At 38.5% G+C, this 17314-nt stretch overlaps 1 protein-coding gene across 2 annotated transcripts in view; it reads right to left on the bottom strand.

Annotated features, from left to right (window-relative positions):
* ULK2 (unc-51 like autophagy activating kinase 2) overlaps window positions 1-15452 on the bottom strand; it is a 94080-nt gene extending 78628 nt beyond the window's left edge. The window contains exons 1-3 of one of the 2 annotated variants that reach the window (XM_006908416.3): window positions 14859-15452; window positions 13510-13602; window positions 12409-12450 (exon numbers count right to left, since the gene is read on the bottom strand). In XM_006908416.3, the coding sequence (XP_006908478.1) occupies window positions 12409-12450; window positions 13510-13602; window positions 14859-14948 (225 nt within the window). In that variant the 5' untranslated portion in view covers window positions 14949-15452. The remainder of the gene's footprint in view (window positions 1-12408; window positions 12451-13509; window positions 13603-14858) is intronic. The other variant, XM_025044363.1, reaches the window with a different exon arrangement.
* Window positions 15453-17314: the final 1862 nt, after the last annotated feature.

The raw sequence follows: 17314 nt of genomic DNA, 5'->3' as shown, positions 1-17314 counted from the left end.
CTAATAATAAAAACTTTAGATGTCTGTTTGGAGGTACTTTTTATTTCATTTTCATAATAATTCATTTTTATTGGATTTTATAAAAGTATCAGTTCACACAGATTAGAAATAAAAACTGGTGCCTAACAACAGGTAGTTAGAACACTTCTGTGCAATGAGCAACACGAGGCTGCCACAGAGTGGTTTCACCATGTTCACCAAGCGTCTGAATGCCATAGTCAAGACCTGAATCAAATTATGTCCTGCAAGAAACTCAGTGACTTAGGATGATTTACTTCACTTATTTCTCCAGAGGACTAGATAAAAAATTAAAATACATCATGCCCAGTTCTTTGACCCCTGCCTCCCAAAGGTATGTAGAGGTTAAGAAGAATGGTGATGACTATAGTTCTCTGTTAAGGAGCAAGGAGCCACAGTCCTGCCCAAGCCGAATCACAGAATTAAGAGCCAGGATGCAAGACTAAAACAAATGCCTGGCTTCCCTAGCAGTAGCACTCCATGAGAAATCAGAAAGGAGGGAGAGAACAGTCAGCTCCCAGCAAGCTAGGAGAACAAGTATGTAAGAGATAAATACTTATTTTCTTTTATCATAAATAAAAACAAAAATACATTTCTAAAAGTGAAATTAACTTGTCTTAATCACAAAACCTGATCAAATGCAGACTGAACTACTGTATCATCCCTAAAAGTGCTAAGAAATCATTAAACATGTAAATCAAAAAATTTCTTAAGTATAAAGTGCAAAAATATCATCTCGAATCAGCATTATTTAATCATATAATAGCACCATATTCTAACTACTGAAGAGAAAAAAGAGCGAGGAATTTCTAAGGAGAGGCTAAACAGACATAAAGAACTTCTGTTCATTCAACATGAAGAAGTCAAATTCCTATTTTCGTGTTTGGAATTTGGGGAGTATACACAACCACTTAGTTTTCCCTAATCAATTATTTACTCATAATAAGATGGAAAGAGAAATGATGTCCACTGTCTTAAACAAAACCAATCAAATTACCTATAAACAAATTGAAACTCAAATGGCACCAGGAAAGAACTTAAAGAGATACTTGTCAGGTCAGAAAGGCTGAGAAATAAGGCCAGTATAACCTGTGAGCCACACCACCGAGGGTTTTTCAAAGCTGAACACGTATTTACCCTCCTTTCCTAATAATAAGAAATCCTCAACTACTCCCCAGTGCGTCCATCAACAAAATTAAACGTAATGAATTTCATTGTATCATTTCCCTACTCAAACTCCTTAACAACCGAGTTAAAAACCAAATCTCCAAAAAGAAAAAAAAGGATATTATTATGAACGACTTTATGCTAATATCCCAAGATTTAGATGAAATGAACAAACTGAAAAACAATTTGAGGAAAAACACAACTTATTAAAACTGACAAGAAATAGAAAATTTAAAAAGGCCCATATCCATTAAAGAAACTGAATTATAATTTAAAACTTTTCCACAAAGAAATTCTTCCTAAATTTCAGTGTAATCCAAATCAAAATCCAAGAAGGTTTTGTGCATGTGTGGAAAATGACAAGCTAATTCTAAAATTATATGGAAATGCAAAAGGCCAAGAATAACTAAATATAATCTAGAAAAAAAAACTTGGAAAACTTATACTACTAGGTAGCAAGACTTACTATAAAACTACAGTAAGAAAAACAGCTAGGTAAAGGCTAAGGAGACAGAAAAGAGATCCTAGAAACAGGCTCACACATATGTGGTTACTAATTTGTGACAAAACAGGCACTACAGTACAAAAGGGCCTGGTCAGTAAATGGATCAATTGGCTATCCATTTGTAAAAGTAAATGAATCTTGAATCTACCCTATGCCACACACAAAAATCATTTCCAGGTAGATTACAAAGTTAAATGTGAAAGATAAAATAATGGCTCTGGGGAAAAAAAACATAAGAGAATATCTTCATGATCCTGGTATAGGCAACGTTTTCTTAAGTATGACACAAAGGCACTAAATACAAAAGAAACAAACTGGACTACATTAAAGTTAAGAATTTCTGTTCATCAAAATAAACCATTAAGATAGTAAAAGGCAAGTCACAGCATGGGTAAGTCATTTACGACACATATATCTGACAAAGAACTCATATCCACAATACATAAAGAGCTCTCAACAAATTAATAACAAAAAGACAACCCAACAGAAAAACAGGCAAGAGACATACAGAGGAATTTCAAAAAGAAGACATTTAAATGACCAATAAACTTACAAAAGATGTTCAAATCAGCAGTCATGAGGAAAACACTAATTAAAATCATAATAAGATACTTCACCAGAATGACTAACATTGTCAAGTTTTGGCAAAGATGTGAAAAAATTGGAACTATCAATCACTTGGTGGGAATGTAAACCGATATACTGGCAGTATTTACTAAAGCTGGGCCAGCATACCCCATGAACCAGAAATTCCTCTCCTAATGATTATCTCTTTTAAGACCAATTTCAACAAGGAGGAACAGTGAAAGAAGGAAAACTGAAGGAGAAACCACAACAACAAGGTATATTTATTGCTTCTACCTAGCTTCTTAATTCCAGGAGGCATTGGGGTGGGGGGAACACAACAGTGGTTTCCTCCGGAAAAGCAAAAAAGAGGTATGAGAAGAGGATATCTCTTATATTTTATATATTGCTAGACCACTTGAATCATATTCCCACTGAGGGCCTATTATTTTTGTAATTTAAAAAATAATAACGATAAAGTGAATTTTAAAAGTTTGGTAGCTTGAGCAGATGGTTTTCTCCAACAGAACTCAAAGATACAGAAGTGGAGAACTATAAAGTAAAAATTAAACAGCGAATAAATGGCAAGAGAAGGATTCAAAGAAATATTTGTGGCTCCTAAGACCCATACCTCACATTTTTCTACTTTTCCTAATTCATTCTCTACACCTCATGTGACTCCTATGGGTCACCTCATAGGAAAAAAGGAAAGAAACACCATTTTAGCAGTCCCCTTGGGGTTACCTGGTACTATAGACAGCCTCATAGCATCCTATGAGTAAACAAGGTTGGATTGCTATCCCCACTTTTCTTAGGGGGTGATATTAAAAATGAAAAAGAAGTGGTTTGCTCAACATCCTAAATTGAGTTTGATATAAAAACAGTACTCAGTTTTCCTTATTTCCATCCAGGACTCTTCCTCTTAGATGATGCAAAATACAATGTACGAAAGCCAGTTCTTGCTTACTGACCTGACACAAACCAATATAGGTTTGTATAAAACCCTTTTCCTTAACCTGCATCTTAATAATACTAACTACACTAAAGGTTTCAAAAATATTCAAAACTTTTGTGATGTTGTTATTTATAATAAGAAATATGTATTTGGTCCACAAAGCTGTTCCTGGCACAGGGCTCCTAAAAGGAATTTCCTAAGAGATGAGAGCAATAAAAGTCTTTTATTATGTTAATAACAAGTTTTGAAAAGCTAAGGACAGGGGGAGGGGAGGAAGGGGGTAAGCTGGTTGCCTGAACCAACCTCAAGATTAGAGGGTTAGAACTTTCAATCCCACCCCTGACTATGGAAAGCAGAGAAGGCTAGAGATTGAGTCCAATCACCAATGGCCAATGATTTAATCAACAGTGCCTATATGATAAAGCCTCCATAAATGCCCAAAAGAAGAGGCTTCCAAGAGCTTTCAGGTTTGGTGAACATACGAAGGACCAATGAGAGCGGCATGCCCAAAGAGCAAGCATACCTTGCCCTATGCATCTCTTCCATCTGGCAGTTCCTGAGTTACATCCTTTTATAGTAAATGGGTAATCTCGTAAATAATATGTTTCTCTGAGTTCTGTCAGCTGCTCTAGCAAATTAATTGAACCCAAAGAGATGGTCCTGGGAACCTCCTTAATGCAAGTTGGTCAGAAGCAGGAATTTCTGGATCACAGGGTATGTGCAGGCCTAGCTTTAGCAGATACTGCCGGTAACAACCTGAACTTTCAATCAGTGTCTCAAAGGAATGCAGTGGCAGTCTTGTGGGACTGGGCCCTTAACCTGTGTGATCTGATGCTACTAACTCCAGGTACGTAGTGTCAGAATTAGGTTAATTGCCTGGTAGTACTGGGAAAAAACATAAATTGATAACTAAGTACCCACCTAATCTGAACCTGATTTACCCATAATTCTTCAAATTGCTTAAGTCCTAACTCTTTTTAACAGTCCTACAGAAGATATAATCCTCTTTTACAGTAATAGTCAAAAACAGGTAAAAGTTTGGGATAATTTTCTGGAAAATTAGTGAATTCACTCTATCACTCTTTTGCACATAAATAAATTCCAGAGATCAAACATGTAAATATAAAAAAATTAAACCATAAATACTATAAGAAAACATGGGGGATCATTTTTATAATCTCAAGATGGAGAATCCCTAACATGACATGAAACCTAGAGGTTATGAAAGAGCAGATAAATTTCACTATGTAAGAACTTCCTTCTATCAAAAAGGGGCTAAAATAAAACCAAAAAGAAAGAGAAAAAAACTGGAGAAATCATTTCAGTACAAAGAGATATCAACTCTGACTTGCACTTTTTGACTTCCCATAGCCTAAGTATCAGAGTTTATAAACTCAGTCTTCTAAACATCTCGCCAATCTGTCCAGGCCTCTCCATTTCCACTGGTACCATCACCCACCCAAACACTTCCTACATGGTGGCCCCAAATCCACTCCTGCCCATTCTCCACAGAGTAGCCGGTGTTTTATGTATTCAAATAAACTCCTATGCCAATTAATTTATAATGGAGAATATTCCTTTCTCTAACTACAACGGTTAAGTATAAGACTCAGATATATGTACTCCCTTACTGGCATAAAAGTATCAGCAACGCTAATTCATAATCAGAAAATTACCCAATGATTATAGAAAGAAAGCAAAAGTGGGCACTCTTCCCACCCCCCGCAAAAAAGAAAATTACTTTATTTCTTATTAAAAATTCTTATTGCAAAAACTTAAGATACATAAAATTTGAAGGAAGTTTTAAAAATCAACTTTATCTCACCATCTGAAAGAAAGCCATATTAACATTAGCAATCATGCTTTCATGCATCTATACACACGCTCATACCCAAAGGAAGCATGTACTTGCTGAGTTTTTTTTATTTTAATATAATCCATTTCCACCTTTTTGCTTCTCTTCACCTCTCCAAGAGGCCAATGTTTACATCTGGCCAATCTGTCCAGGTATGTATCCTTCCATACCCTTTTCCTGCTCATACAATCATAAGTTAAACACACATACATTTTATTTTGAAAAAAATGGGATATAATAAAGAAATGTCTGAATTTTGCTTTCCTCACTCAATAATACATCATGGAAATCCCTCCCGGTCAACTGTATATATGTAACTTTTTAATAACTGATTATTTCACTGCTTATTGAATCATTCTTTTACTAAGAAGCATCAACTTCTTTTCAGTTTTGCCCACTGTAAGCAATGCTACAGTGACCAGATATCTCAATTCTCATGCTTCTATGGCTATGAGATAGATGCCAGGAATCTGGGTTGCTTAGTAAAAAGGGTATGTATTTCTCCTAACGTCAACAGGTATTTCTCTTCATTCAAATATTTTTTAACTACCTGCTATATATATAAGACATTATCCTAGGCATTGAGGATATAGCAATAAACCAAAAGAGTTAAATGCCCTGTTCTCTTAAAGCTTACATTCTAAGAGACAGTTCAGGTGAAAGACAACAAACAAGTATATAGAGTATGTTAGAAGGTTATAAAGTGCTTTAAAAAAAAAAGTAGGGAAGGAGGATTGTGTGGGTGAAGGGGCTGCAATTTTATTTAGAGTGGCTAAAGAAAGCTTCAATGAAAACAATGTTTGAGTAAAAACCTAAAGAAGGTTCGGACTATATCTGCATATTCTACAGAGCTATAGATACATCTGCACTTGGAAGAGGAAGATCCCAGACAAAAGGAAAAAGGGAGCAATGGACTATAGTATAGAGTGCGTCAGGAACCACAAGGAGGCCCAAGTGGATGGAGCAGAAGCAGCACGGTGCAGAGGAGATGGAGTTGGAGATAACGGTTTGGCTTCTACTTAAGGAAATGGGGAGCCACAACAGGAGTCTGAGCAGAGGAGCAACATGCTCTGACTTGCATTACTAGGATTACTTTGATTGCTATGTGTTATTTTAAATATTCTTCAGGGTATGGAAGCAAATTATTGCCAGACAGCATTCCAAAATACTCTAATACACATTTCTGCAAGGGATACATGAGAATATTTTACACCTCCTCCTCAATTCTACCACTTAGAATTATTGCACTTTTCAATTTTGCAAACAGGGAGAGAAGTGACATCTTACTGTTACTTTAATTTATATTTCCCTACTTGTTCATGAATATCATTTCATATATTTATTAGCCATTTTGATTTCTCTTATGATAACCAGCCATTTATGTCCTTTGCTTACTTTCTCTTTGGGTTGCCTTTTCCTTATCAATTTGTAAGAGGATTTACATGTTTTATTTTTTCCCCTTTTTGATTCCCTCCCCTCCCTCACTTTTACCCCTGAACTATGGATGTTGCCATTTCCCCTTAATAACTAGATCTCTGAAGGCATGGCGTCTCCTCCTACACACTCACGGCACACCTGGCGCCTGACACCCCCGGCGCACTAGGCGGGGCTTGGCACACTCTGGGGGCCTGGCGCACCTGGGGTATGGTCCTTGGTTCCACCTGGGGCATGAGCCCAGGACTTTCTGCACATAAAGCAGAAGTGCTAATCACTACACTATGGAGCCACCTCCGGGTTTATATGTTTTAGATATTATGTTATCTGTTGTGTTGTAAATATTTTGTTATATTATTTGTCAATTGTAATTTTTTGCATTTTATTATGGTATAATTTACATACGCTAAAATGCACAGATTTAAATGTACAATTCACTGAGTTGTGACAAATGTATACAACCATGTAACTACCCTTATAATCAAAATACAAACCCAGATAGTTCCATCATGACCCTTTGCCATAAATCGCAGCTACCAAGAGGCAACCTATGTTCTGCTTTCCCTGATTTCTATCACCCTAGCTAAGCTGTCTCTTCTTAAAGTCACAAAAATAGAATCATATAGTAACTGAATATAGTGGCTTCTTTTTCTGAATATAATGTTTGAGATTCATATGTTATGACATATATCAAGTTTGTTCATTTTTATGGCTGTCAATTTGTTCATGGTATTTATTTGCCATAAAATAGCTTCTGAGTTTCCTGATTTAAAATATCTATCTCTTGGACTACATATAGTCATCTAAATATTATTCTAAGATTGTTTACTTTGTACATGTAAGCCTTTAATTCATTTGGAAATTATTTTGGAAAATGATGAAAATAGGGATCCAACTTTATTTTTCTCAGATGTCTCAGTTTTGCCAGCACCATCTACTAAATGAATCATCTTTTTCTCACTATTCTAAAAATTCCCAAGTGGATATTTATCCATATCATTGACAATCATGAAGTTAAGTACTCCTAACTGACAATACTTATCTCATGCCCAGAATGTTCAAAGATATGTATCTTTCTAAAAACAGACATGAAATCACTCTTCCACTTTCAAAACTCTTCGATGGCTTTGCATTGTCCTTAGAATAAAGACCTCAGGTGGACCATGCAAACCTCTCCAGCATCATCTAACCCCACTCTCTCCCTCACTCCCGTACTCCCATCACACTGGCCTTCTTCCAGTTCCTCAAACTCTGATCTTTCCTGTCTGATCTTCACAGAAGGCCTCAACTGCTTGGGAAGCTTACTTGCTCTTCTCTTACCTACCAGAGCCTAGCCTTCTTTCACTCTTCCATCAAGTCTGTTTAAATATCCTTTATTCAGATGGTCTTCCCTAGCTGCACAAAAAGAGTTGCCCTACTCCCCTAACCCCTATGTTTCCTCCAAGTCTCTCCCATACTTCTCCCTTACAGCACTGTGCACACTTCGAATTAGTTAAATATTTGCTTCATGTTATCTTCCCCAATTATACTACTGTAAGTTCCACAAGGGCAAGAACCATTTCTATTTTGTTCACCACTATATTCCTGTACATCTCATTAACTGTCTCAAGAAATACTAATCACAAAGAAGTCAGTAAGAAAAATGAACACAAAAGAAGCATCGCAGAATAGCAACAGAAAAGTCACAGAAATACAAAAAGGCAAATAAAACTTGAAGATGGTCAGTGCACTAACGATTAATGAAATAAAAAATAAAACTTAAAATATCTTATTTTCCTCCTACGAGACTGTCAAGAAAAGAAAAAAAAAAAACCATACGTCATTATTTGTCAAAATACATTGGCACAACCTTCTGGAAGGCAACATGGTAACTAAGCAATTCCATGTCAAAAAATTTATTCTATAGAAACCTTCATACAAATAAGCAAAGATGCATGTACACAGCTTTCTCTGCAGCAGTTTCTAATGCAGAAAAATAAGAAACATCTCAAAAGGGTGCAATCAGGTTTTAAGAGCACCACCCAACCACCACCACAAACGATACACCCAGAGAGCAAACTGGGCAGGCACCAGAGCCCCACTAAAGCGAATCTTGCTATGTAGGGTCAGCCCCTGCACAACAGGTCCTCCACTGTAGTCACAGCTAGTCCTCACAACCAATCAGCCTGAGGGTCAGTCTCGCCCACTGACATGCAAACAGCAACCAAGGTTCAAGTACAACTGGAGGGCACAAACAACCCACATAAGGGACACACCTGGAACACCCTGCTCAGGTGACCAGAAAGACTGTGCCACTGAGCCCCCACAGAACACCTACTACATAAGACCACTCTTCTAAGACCAGGAGACACAGTAGTTCTGCATATACACAGAAACAAAAAAGGGGAGGCAGACGAAATGAGTAGACAAAGAAACATGTCCCAAATGAAAGAACAGGACAAAACAAAACAAACAAACAAACAAAACCCACTAAATAAAATGGAGACAAGCAATCTACCAAATGCAGAATTCAAAACACTGGTTATAAGGATGCTCAATGAACTTAAGGAAAAAATAGATTATCTCAGTGAAAACCTCAACAAAGAGACAGGAAAAAGAAAAATAGAAAATCATAAAAAAGAACCAGTCAGAAATGAAGAATATACTAACTAAAATGAAGGATAACTTGAAGGAATCAACAGTAGATAGAAGAAGCAGAGGATCAAATCTCTGATTTGGAAGATAAGGCAGCAGAAAATATCCAATCAGAACAGCAAAAAGAAAAATGAATTTTATAAAATGAGGATAGTTTAAGGGACCTCTGAGACAACATCAAGTGTACCAACATTCGCATCACAGGGGTACCACAAGAAGAGAGAACAAGGATTGGAAAACCTATTTGAAGAAATAATGATGGAAAATTTCCCTAACCTGGTGAAGGAAATACATACCAACCCAAGAAGTGCAGAGTCCCAAACAAGAGGAACCCAAAGAGGCACACACCAGGACACACCAAATGCCAAAGGTGAAAAACAAAGAGAATCTTAAAGGCAGTAAGAGAAAAACAGTTACCTATAAGGGAGCTCCATAAGACTGTCAGCTGATTTCCCAACAGAAACTTTGTAGGCCAGAAGGGATCAGAATGAAATATTCAAAGTGATAAAAAGCAAGGACCAAAACCAATATTAATCTACCCAGCAAAGCTATCCCTTAGAACCGAAGGACAAATAAAGAGCTTCCAGACAAGAAATAGCTAAAAGATTTTATCACCACCAAAACAGTATTTTAAGAAATGTTAAATGGGACTTCTTTTATAAAAATAAGAAAAAAAAAGATCAAAAATATGAATAATAAAATAGCAATAACTATGTATCTATCAACAATTACTTTAAATGTAAGTGGATTAAATTCTTTAATCAAAAGACAAAGGATGGCTGGAGAGATGAGAAAACAGGGCCCGCTACATATGCTGCCTACAAGAGTCTCTCTTCAGATCAAAAGATACACACAGACTCGAAGTAAAGCAATGGAAAAAGATATTTTATGAATATGGAAATGAAAAAAAAAAGCTGGGGTATCAGTAATTGTCCCAGACAAAATAGACTTTAAAACAAAGGCTATAATGAGAGAGAAAGAAGTACCCTGCAATTCTACTCTGGATATTTATCCAAAGAAACTCAAAACACTTAATTCAAAAAGATATGCATTCATACATTCATGGCAGCATTATTTACAAGAACCAAGATATAGAGGCAACCTGGGTATCTATCAGTGGATGAATGGATAACAAAGAGGTGGTAAATATATACAATGAAGTAGCCATAAAAAAAGAATGAAATCTTGCCATCTATAAAAACATGGATGGACCTAGAGGGTATTGTGCTGTGTGGAGTAAGTTAGACAGAGAAAGACAAATGCCACAGGTATCACTTATATGTGGAATATAAATAACAAAATAAACAAAACAGAAAGAAACTCGTAGATACAGAGAACATTTTGATGACTGCCAGATGGGAGAGGATGAAGGGGAATGGATGAAAAGAGGGAAGGGATTAAGAAGTATAAATTGGTAGTTACAGAAATAAACATGGGAATGTAAAGTACAGCATAAGGAATATAACCAATAATACTGTAATAACTATGTATGGTGACAGATGGGTACTAGATTTTGGTAATCACTTTGTAAGTTATATAAATGTCTAATCACTATGTTGTACACCTCAAACTAATAATATTGTATGTCAACTGTAATTGAAAAATAAAAACTACTTTTAAAAAAATAAAAATATTTTTCATTCTGATAGACAAAATCTAAGTATCCTCTCTATTCAAAAAACAAAACCTACTCTGCAATTAAATTTTTGTACATCTCAAAAAATGGGAAATTAAGAGCTAATATTATTTAACATTTTTTGTACTAGGCACTGACTTGTATTTCTTGGTGCCCTCTATCAACAGAGACTAAGACAAACTACACAAAGGGCTCTGAGAAGAATTAACCTTTCAGCTAGAGATTGTGAGATAAATTTAGTTTTGGCTTTAAACTTTTTTCCCCCTTTGTTTCAACAGTGCTTTGCAATTTTTTTGGAGAGCAATTAAACTGTACAATCAGAAAACTTTAAAACTGTGCATGCTATTTGCTCTGCTAATTCCAATTCTAGGAACTGAACTTAAAAGAAATAATCAGATATATTCAGCAGATATATATTATCCTCACTGTACTTTTCTATAACAAGTAAAACCTAAACATCTTATAACATGGGTTTATACACTTGGTGATGTGATATGACAAGAAAAATGACTAAAGAAAAAAGTACAGGAGAAAAACAAGAAAAAAGTACATTTAGAACAGTCCATTTTTTCCTCACCCCACTAAAATGAAGTACACAGAAGCAAGGACTTTCTTTTACTTACTACTTTATTCCTAGCAGTTAGAACAATGCTTGCCACATAGTAGCACTCAAAACCTTACAAAATGAATGAATTTGAGTAATCCAAGTGCATACAAAAAAGATTTTTAGCTAGACATAATAGCAGAATCACATAACATATCCATTTACTGGAATTCAACTGTCCAGACTAAGCAAAACAAAAGAACAAAATAATGTAAATCAAGTAGCCTGGCCTGCTTTGGAATGAGAGTAGAGGGAAAAGCTTTATCTGCTGTTCCCTCAATAGATTTCAGGTCCCTGGGGCTCTCACACAAACCACACAAACCAAGTGTGATTCTGGTATTAAAAAGAGGATTTTTTGTAAATACAATATGGCCTCTAAATATAAGCCAATTACTAGCTCTGTTACTTCACCCCCGCACCACCCAAATAAAAAGTAATATTCTCCAAAGTGGAGCTTTTTAAAAGAATTTCCAAGAGGAATTTTGACTATATAGAAATACTGCCTTGACTTCAGAAGGCAACTTAAGATAATTTTAGAACAGCCTTCCCACCTCCAAATATAATGTGTATCTACTGTATGCCATGGGGATAATCTGAGATATGAATATGCATGATTTCCTTGTTTTTAGTTTATTTTCTAATATCTCTACAATTAGCAAATGTTGCTTTTACCATAAGAAAAAAAGCTCTACCTAATTTTTTATTAGTCCATAATAGCTCTTTCTACATTTATCATGGATATGCTAGATCTGGTATCAATATTCCTCTATTTGACCTATAAAATAACACTACTCCTGTAGTATATTATCATTTGTTAAAGAGGTTACATGTGCAGCATATTGTTTATTTTATCCCAGTGCTCTATGCTATTTTAAACAATTTCTTAATAAACATATAACTCAAGCTATATATATTTTCAACAATAAGGCAATTTTCTATTTCTATTAAGATGCACTTAAATTTCTATGAAATAAAAAAATGTAAGTTCTTTATTAATAAACATGCAAGTTTTTTTAAAAAATCCAAAATAAGTTACCTGAACATCATAGAGTGCTACAATATTTTCATGCTGAAGTTCCTGTTAAGGAAATTAAGAATTCAAAATACTTGTATTTATTCTGATAATATAAATATATTTCGATATACAAATATAAGTATATACATATATACATACATATATACTATTTCTAGCATATTGCAGTTTTATTACTAGGTTAGAACAATTCAATCTACTAAAAAATAACAAATATGCTTGATCAAAATTTACCTGGAGCCTAAACATTTTTTCACCACTATCATTTTTTAGACTCAAGGTACTTAAGAAAGTACTCTTGTTTACAAAACAAATGACATAGTAAGCATGACCAAGACTTTCTGCTGGTCTTTTAAATTTAATATACAACTTCTAATAGTAATAGAGGCATAAAATTCCAAAACTGCACATTATTTGCCTGAAAGAAAACAAAGTATAATTCTTAGCTCAAAGAGCTGTCTACAGAATAGTTTTGATGAAAGCTAGTGTTAGATGAGGGTTCCATGTTCATATTAGCTTGAGAAACTCTAAACTGGTTTCCTCACTGTGCAATTTTTCAGACTTTAATGAGTCAAGTGCTTTGCAACTCTCAAAGAAGTATTTAATAAACAAAATTTGACCATAGAACCTTTTTCTCCTCAAAGCATCTCACTTGGATAACATTGCTTACAAATGATCTAAAAAGACCACTTCCAAGGAAAATAACTTTCCTCAACTTAAGAGGATAAAAGATCCCAAGTTCCCCTAGTCATCCAAAAAACTTAACTGTAATGTGAAAGGGATCAATAGAAAAAGTAACGTGTAAGAGAGGCCTGGATCCCCCCAAACAATCACACAATAACTAGGGGAAAGAAGAAAAGAAATTATAAGAATCTAAAATCGGTTTTAATAGACTCTTAGTATTGGGAAAAGCAACAAACATCTAGTTTTAAAAATAGCTTCTGAGTACTCAGTTTTAAAAAACTGAGCATGCAAAATAAGAGCAACAGGTGAAAATTCTCAAACTTTGGTGCAACTACCAAAATTGCAAAGGACTTCATCACGTAGTCATTTAATTTAAAATAAGTTTTAACCCAGTATGAAATATCACATAAATAAACATACCTTTAAGATTTTAATTTCCTTCCCAAGCAGTATTTGTGATTTTGACAAGTTCTTTTTATTAATACTTTTAATAGCTACCTCCCAATCAGTTTTCTGAAAAGGAAAAACAGTGTTACTCCTGGAAATTATTCCTTGGAAATAATTCAACAGAAAAAAAATCTTATAAGCATAAAGATGTTTTTAGCAAACTCATGTACAGCACCGCGGAGGAGGGGTGGGGGGAATGGAAAAGAACCTGAATCTTCAAATGGAAAATGATTTCATAAATTACAACATTGACACCTAATGTCCTACAAGACAGCCACTAAAAAATAATACAAAGACCATATAGTAACTAGCATTAAGTGAAAAAAGAACAGTTTTACAACTATTTAGAAGTTATGGTGAAATGTGGATAATAAACTGGAAGGTGGTACGGTTAAAAGAAAAGTGATAGCTTGGCTGTGTTTTCAACTATTTTTGAGTTTCAAATTATTTCCATAATGAACAGTAGTATTTATTACTTTATCTGATAGGCAACAAAACCAGCCCCTTGGCAATAATCGGAACTGCCAAACCCTTTTATGATTATTTCCACTCCCAAGGTGACTTTCCAAATTCTTTAAATTCTAAAACCTCGTGACCCTATTTACGAAATAGTAAAAGCTTAAAAAAAAAAAAATGCTGAACCTGCTTTCATATTTATTTAGACTGGAAAATGGAGCATCCAACATCTTTTCCACTCGGAACCCGCTTATCTAACCCCAAAAAAAGGAAGATGGTATCGGACTCATCAGGACGTAGAGGAACCAATGCTAGGAAATGTGATACCACCACCACCCCGAGTTTGAGAAAGCCTCGGGCGAACGGGAAACCAGCCCGTTTTCCGCTGGGTCTGCAATTATCGACCTCAAAGGTGCCTGCCGAGCCCTGGCCGCCCAGGGTAAGGGAAAAAAACAAAGTTCGGTCCACGCCCGAGCCTGGAGCTGCGTAGTCCTCTAGAATTCGAGTACGTTCAAGTGAAAGCCTTGCTTGGGCGGCCAGAGGGGTGCGTCCCTCCGCAGACTCGTTACCAGGCACTTTGACTAAGAGGTTAAATCAGAGCCCGGGCAGTGAGTCGGTAGGTGGTGCGCTGCCTAGCGGCTTCGGCCTCAAAACAATCCTCGCCCAACCAAAACAAACCCTGCAACACTGACAGCGCGCACAATGGCAGGCCTCTGCGAGCCAAGTCAGGGGGCCTCCGCACGCGCGGCTCCGTCAAGCTGCAGGACCCCCCAGTCCGCCTGCGGCCGCGCGGGCAAAACGGAGGGCGGACGGCGGAGGCGCCGCAGGCCACACACCCTGGCCTCGCCCCAGCCCGCGGGGCTCACCTGGCGGTGCCGCCCACGGAAGACCACGGCGAAGGCCCCGTGTCCCACGAGGTCCCTCTTGCTGTACTCGAAGTCGCCCACCACCTCCATGGCCGCGCCCCCGGGGCAGCCAGCAGGCTGGCGGCGGCCGGGATCAGCACCGTCGGTCCGCCGGTCCGGAAGGCCCCCTCGGGCCGCCGGGCTGGGGCAGCCGCGGCCCCGTCCCCGGGCGGACGTTCATGCCGAGTGGACGGAGCGGAAACGGGAGAGACCGCTGCGCGGGGCCGGGCTCAAGCGAGGCCTGGCCCGGCCCTGGCTGCTCATGGCCCGGCCCGCCGCCGGCCGCGGGTTGGCTGGCGAACGGCCTCGGAGCTGCCGGGCCAGTGGCGCCGCCGCCGTCACTGTGCGCCCCCGGAGACGCCCGCGCGCCCGGGAGAGGTGCGGGGCCCGGTCATCCCCATCCCCAGCTCGTCTGGCCGCTTCGGCCCTCTCCTCCTGGGGCGCTGCGGCGGCGGCGGCGACCGCCGCCCTAGGACCCGCACAGCTACGCTCCCCGCGCGCCTCCCGCCCTCAAGGTAGTGTCCAACGAACAGGCGCGCGCCACCCGCTCCCGCACCGACTGCCGGCCTCCGGCGACGTCAGCACGTCTTGTAGGATGGAACACATGACGAAGCACGCTCTCTCTGCCAGGAAAATGAGGGCGCGCACCGCTCGGGGTTCGGCTCGGCGACGGTACGCCGTCGCTCGCTGAGTCTGGGTGGGCGGGTTCTCACGGTTGTGGCCACAGCTAGTTACCGGCTGCAGGGCCTGGGAACAGATTTGAGCCTGCCACGCCCTGGGTTGAACCCGCTAAGAGGCGGAATCGGAGAAAAAGGCCTTGAACTCCCGCTGCAGAAGGGACGGGAGCGTACCTTGTGCAATGTAGACCCCAGGGATCCGGTGAGGGCAAAGGAGCATCTCCCTTAAGCCAGGCAGTTCCCGCGCCCTCTAAAACATGTCATACTGGCAAACTGCTGGTCTTCCCCAGCACTTCTGCGTTTATTGCTCAGAGTCCCTGAAGACATGATGTAGGGCAGGGATCCTGCACCTTTTTGGGTCCCTTTGCTTCTCTGAGAAGCTGATGACAGCTCAGAACCCTCTTCCCTGAGAAATGTTTATTATATGCGCTGTATTGCATATAGTTTCAAGGGCTCTAAAAGAACCCCTGCTTTCCAGCCTCCTGGTGTCCTTCCACTTTGACCTCAAGGAATCTTTCTTTTCTACCTGATTATTACATTTCAAGTAACGAAGAATTTATTTGTCAGCTTACCCTCAAGAAAATCTTACAAAACCATTTAATAAATTAGGCCCCACATTATAATGTATGTTTAATTTTTTGGCACATTTACTCTCAGGTTATTCCTTACCTCCAGAACTGTATTTCTCACTCCAGGTTAATTCCTGAAAACTGACCTCTGAAGGCAGGTCAAGGACCCTATCCAAACTTGAGGCAGTCAGCCCTGGAATTCTGAAAGGAACCCCTTCCCTTCCTCAAACCTTCAACATGTATTATCTTGGATTTCTGTTCCCACTGTTGTAGCCACCAGTCCCGGAAAGACACACGGACCACCAGAACTCAGTGAGTTACAGGAAATAATGTTCTTTATTCAGCCAGCTGGGTCTGCCAGGGGTACGCAGACCCCCAAATTAAGCAGCCCCGAAATGTAGAGGTACAGGGTTTTTAAGCCCTAAATCCCATTCCTCATTCTGTCTTAAACACAAAGGTCTATATTTCTCCTATTCACTACCTGTCAATCCACAGGTCGGTTGTGCAAGTGGGGGTACAGAAGCAGAAAGCTTATTGTTAGAATGTTATGTTCCCATGAGTGATAACCCATGTTCCCATGGGCGATAGCCAAGCAGTAATTTTCCAGCCAGCACATTCCCCACTGGCCTTAGCAGAAAATCAAATCCTTGATTCTTCATGTGGAATTTGCTCATAGTCTCTATTTTGTAATACTAAAAGTCTAATAGAATTAATTTTCTTTCTTATATATGTAAACAAGAAATTGAGGAAACATGAGCCAAAAGTTAACAAGAAGGTTCAGCTACAGCAGATAGAAGGGTTGTTAGCTATGATGACCAATTGAACATCCTATGAAACCAGTTATTTGATTTTAGTCTCTGTTTTTCCCTGGCATCTAAATTTCTCTGTACTAGTTGTAACCTTTTTCTAATTATTCCAGAGTTATTGGCATAGACGCAACAGGTTTCACCTAGAGCCATACATAATCTATCTTCTTCTAAGAATAATAAATGTAAACCTCTTCTATTCTGAAGGACTACTTCTGCTAGTGAATCGACTTGAAGTTCTGGCCTGCTGAGCTCAGTTAAGTTTAGGGGAGTTCCTACCCTGACATAGTAAGGGGTTTTTGGGTTTAGGCACAACCAGCAATCTTGTCCTATGTCTGGGGTAGTCTTATTTAAGACCTTGTGTA

Source organism: Pteropus alecto, unplaced genomic scaffold, assembly GCF_000325575.1.
Source record: "Pteropus alecto unplaced genomic scaffold, ASM32557v1 scaffold52, whole genome shotgun sequence".
Taxonomy (NCBI): Eukaryota; Metazoa; Chordata; class Mammalia; order Chiroptera; family Pteropodidae; genus Pteropus; species Pteropus alecto.
Note: the sequence above shows the minus strand (reverse complement) of the source record. Positions and strands in the feature narration are given on the sequence as shown.